We start from the raw sequence: 3,106 nt of genomic DNA, 5'->3' as shown, positions 1-3,106 counted from the left end.
GGAGCCTAGGAGCGTCCCAACTGCACACCTCGGGACCCTGACCAAGCGTCGCTCCTGGACGTTTATGGAGTGAGAGTGTGTTGCGGTGTGGGGAAATTATACAGATGGCTAGTCTGCCCCTGAAAAATGTCTATGCACCCGTTATTATTAATAATATTAATATATATATTAATTATTTTGTAATCATCTCGCGACCCCCACTCGGGATCTTGAGACCCCCCGGGGGGTCGCGACCTCCACTTTGGGAACCTCTGCTCTAGGAGGAGATTCAGGTGATAAGGTGGGGGGTGTTACCTTGGTTGGTGATTGGCTAATGGTTACACAAGCCAAAAAAAATCGTTATGACATCATAAAGTGGCCAAGAGGGGACACATGTTTATGTATAAAAGACATGAAAAAGTGGATTTTGTATAATAGGTGACCTTTAAGTCTACTAGAATAAGGATTGAGGCCTTATTTGCAAAATTGATGAGTCGGTGATCATTCATTGTTTTAGTTACAGCAGTCTCTGTACGGTGGTTGGACTTAAAACCTGATTGAAATGTTTTAGGGAAGCGTGTCCTCAGATGTTTTAGGGAAGCGTATCCTCAGATGACTTCAGTATGACGTGGTTAGTCTGTAACTTCCGGCCACTTGAAGTCATCTTACTTCTTCTTAAATGTATACACTGACCACACCCTTTATCGTGCCAAAAAGGAATACATACGTTACTTTGTCATTGTCCTCATTGCGACTTTGAAAATAATTTGCAATGTTCAAGCGACGGTTTCTATAAATATATATGGTTAGTCAGCAAACGCAACAGGGGGAAAGAGGAAGGGTTGATTGTCCACAGAAGAGGAAACAAAGGTTTTATAGGGGGACTTCCTATGATCATCAAACATGTGTATGTTAGCAGCCAGCACAGTCTACGTGTTTGAAGTGAGCGTCTAAAAAATGATTATTGTATCAGTGGCCTACTTTCTCCTGTTAGGTAAGTCTGCTGTGTGTGTGTGTCTGTGTGTGTGTGTACATGACATGAACACAGAGGAATAATTCATTATCTATGGCATTTGTTTAGTTTGGGAACCAAATGATTTAATCTTAATGAACATAAAACATGCTGTCCATCACGTTTCTGTTATTTTTAGTGTCTGATGCAACAGGGATTCTTCGAGTCAACACAACCGTCGGGAAATCAACGATACTCCCATGTTTGTTGAACACAAATATAACTGACCTACATAATCTACGATTTTACTGGCAGGATGAAAACAAGAAGGTTTTATACTCTTTTGATAAAGGAACAGAGGTGCCAGAGTATGTGGACAGACTTTATCGAGGCCGGATCACAGCCTTCCATCAGGACATGAGAATAGGACATGTTTCAATCAAACTTGAAAACACAACGATGGAAGATAATCAAAAGGTTTTCGATGTTTTTGCAAAAGTGTTTGAAAGTGGAGGGACAACCAATAGAATCTGCCAACTTACTTTACATGTTGACGGTAAGGAAGAACATTTAACTTTTCACTACAGGATTAATCAGATAGAGGAAAACAAACCATTCTCTCAGTTAAGAAAGGAGAAGCAATGTAGCGTGTTTTCCAAAACGTCTTTTTGACAAAAGTGAAACTTCACTTTCTTTCTCACAGCTCCAAACGAGATCCAGGCCACCATCTGCCCTTCAAACCGGAGTAAGTTAATAGCAGAATTGATTGTTCTGTGTATCCTTTAACCGATCATTTCCTGATTTAAAACCATGGACTGTATACATTTTTGAAGTCTCTAAAATGCTTTAAAAGAGCCGTTGAGTAGACCAATGTATGTGGTGGCCATCTTGACAGTGATGACTCCGCCTAACTCCTGGCTAGCCTTAAAATGGGCAAATAGGTGGATTGTGGGTGGAGCTGAGGAGCAGATAGCTAGCTGTTAGCAGCACTGTAACCCTAAACTGGAAATTAGTTAGCGTATAACTACTTCAGGTTCCCTTACCTCAATGTCAATGGTTTTTTGAATGTGCTTTTAGTTAGATGCCTGAAATAAGTAAGATCTGTCAAAACAAACAAGAGATTTTCCTATTTGGACCTACAACATTTCTGGCAATTGCATTTTCATTTCAGAAATGACAAAATGTATGTTAATGTGGAGATAATCCTGCTAAACAATACGTGTGTTTGCCAAAATCTTATTTTCTGCCTTATTCCATAATCCAATGACATCCAAGAGGGCACTTGCAAAGCTAACTAATTTATTAAAACCTACCGGAATGTATTAAACCCTTCAACAGGAAGTCTGCAATCGTTCTGACTTACCCAGCTGGCCTACCTGGCTATTTGCAACCCTGTTTGTGTCCCTCAAATCACGCTGTGCGCAAAAGGTTCCCTGCAACAACCTCAAGTGAACTGTACAAAGTAGGAGAGACATTTTGTATTGTGAGACAGATGTTAACAAGTTCAAGATACAGAAGGAGTTTACTATTTCATTAAATGTGAGGGTGGAGGGATTAGGTTTGAATTGGGCCTTCTTCAGACCAAAATCACAGGGACACACAGGAAGTAACATTTTGTCAGATTTACTATAAGCCTAATCATGTGGTGCTGCTGACACCTGCTGGACTAACAGTGTATTGCAAATATACCAGAGGCCCTTTTCACAGAACATTTGTTAACATGTCTCAGTAGTAGAGCCATCTGTAGTGTTTTTTAAGTAATGTCTGCTTTTTTTTCCTACTACTGTATGATTATTCAAACTGTCTCATGTGAAAAAGGCCTGTTCTGTTACATATGAAGAGATATTCATTCTACAGGAAGTTTTATGATTGTTAACACTTTAAACAAAGGATTACATTACATGTCATTTGTTAGACACTTTCATCCAAAGAGACTTACATACATTCAATACTGTGGGCAATCCCCACAGGAGTGTCTTGCCCAGGGACACAACGACATAGTAGTGGGGTTTGAACCTGTGACCCCCTAATTCGAAGTCCAGCACTCTATCCACTGAGCCACAGCCACCCTGTATAGCTAATACATTTTTGAATAACTATAATACAAGCAAACAGAGCCAGTAATCAATGAGTGATTAAAATAATCAAAGATTCAATGGCTTTATGTCATATGCA

At 39.9% G+C, this 3,106-nt stretch overlaps 1 protein-coding gene across 1 annotated transcript; it reads left to right on the top strand.

Annotated features, from left to right (window-relative positions):
• Positions 1-726: 726 nt before the first annotated feature.
• Positions 727-1,676, top strand: LOC104964150 (CD276 antigen homolog; the record flags this gene model as incomplete). The annotated part of the gene is made up of 3 exons (XM_010792870.1): positions 727-973; positions 1,131-1,487; positions 1,635-1,676. Coding segments are annotated over exons 1-3 (436 nt in total), but the record flags the coding sequence as incomplete, so codon positions are not given.
• Positions 1,677-3,106: the final 1,430 nt, after the last annotated feature.

Source organism: Notothenia coriiceps, unplaced genomic scaffold, assembly GCF_000735185.1.
Source record: "Notothenia coriiceps isolate Sejong01 unplaced genomic scaffold, NC01 NC01_scaffold00036786, whole genome shotgun sequence".
Classification (NCBI taxonomy): Eukaryota; Metazoa; Chordata; class Actinopteri; order Perciformes; family Nototheniidae; genus Notothenia; species Notothenia coriiceps.
The sequence above is the reverse complement of the archived record's forward strand: the minus strand, read 5'-3'. Positions and strand labels throughout refer to the sequence as shown.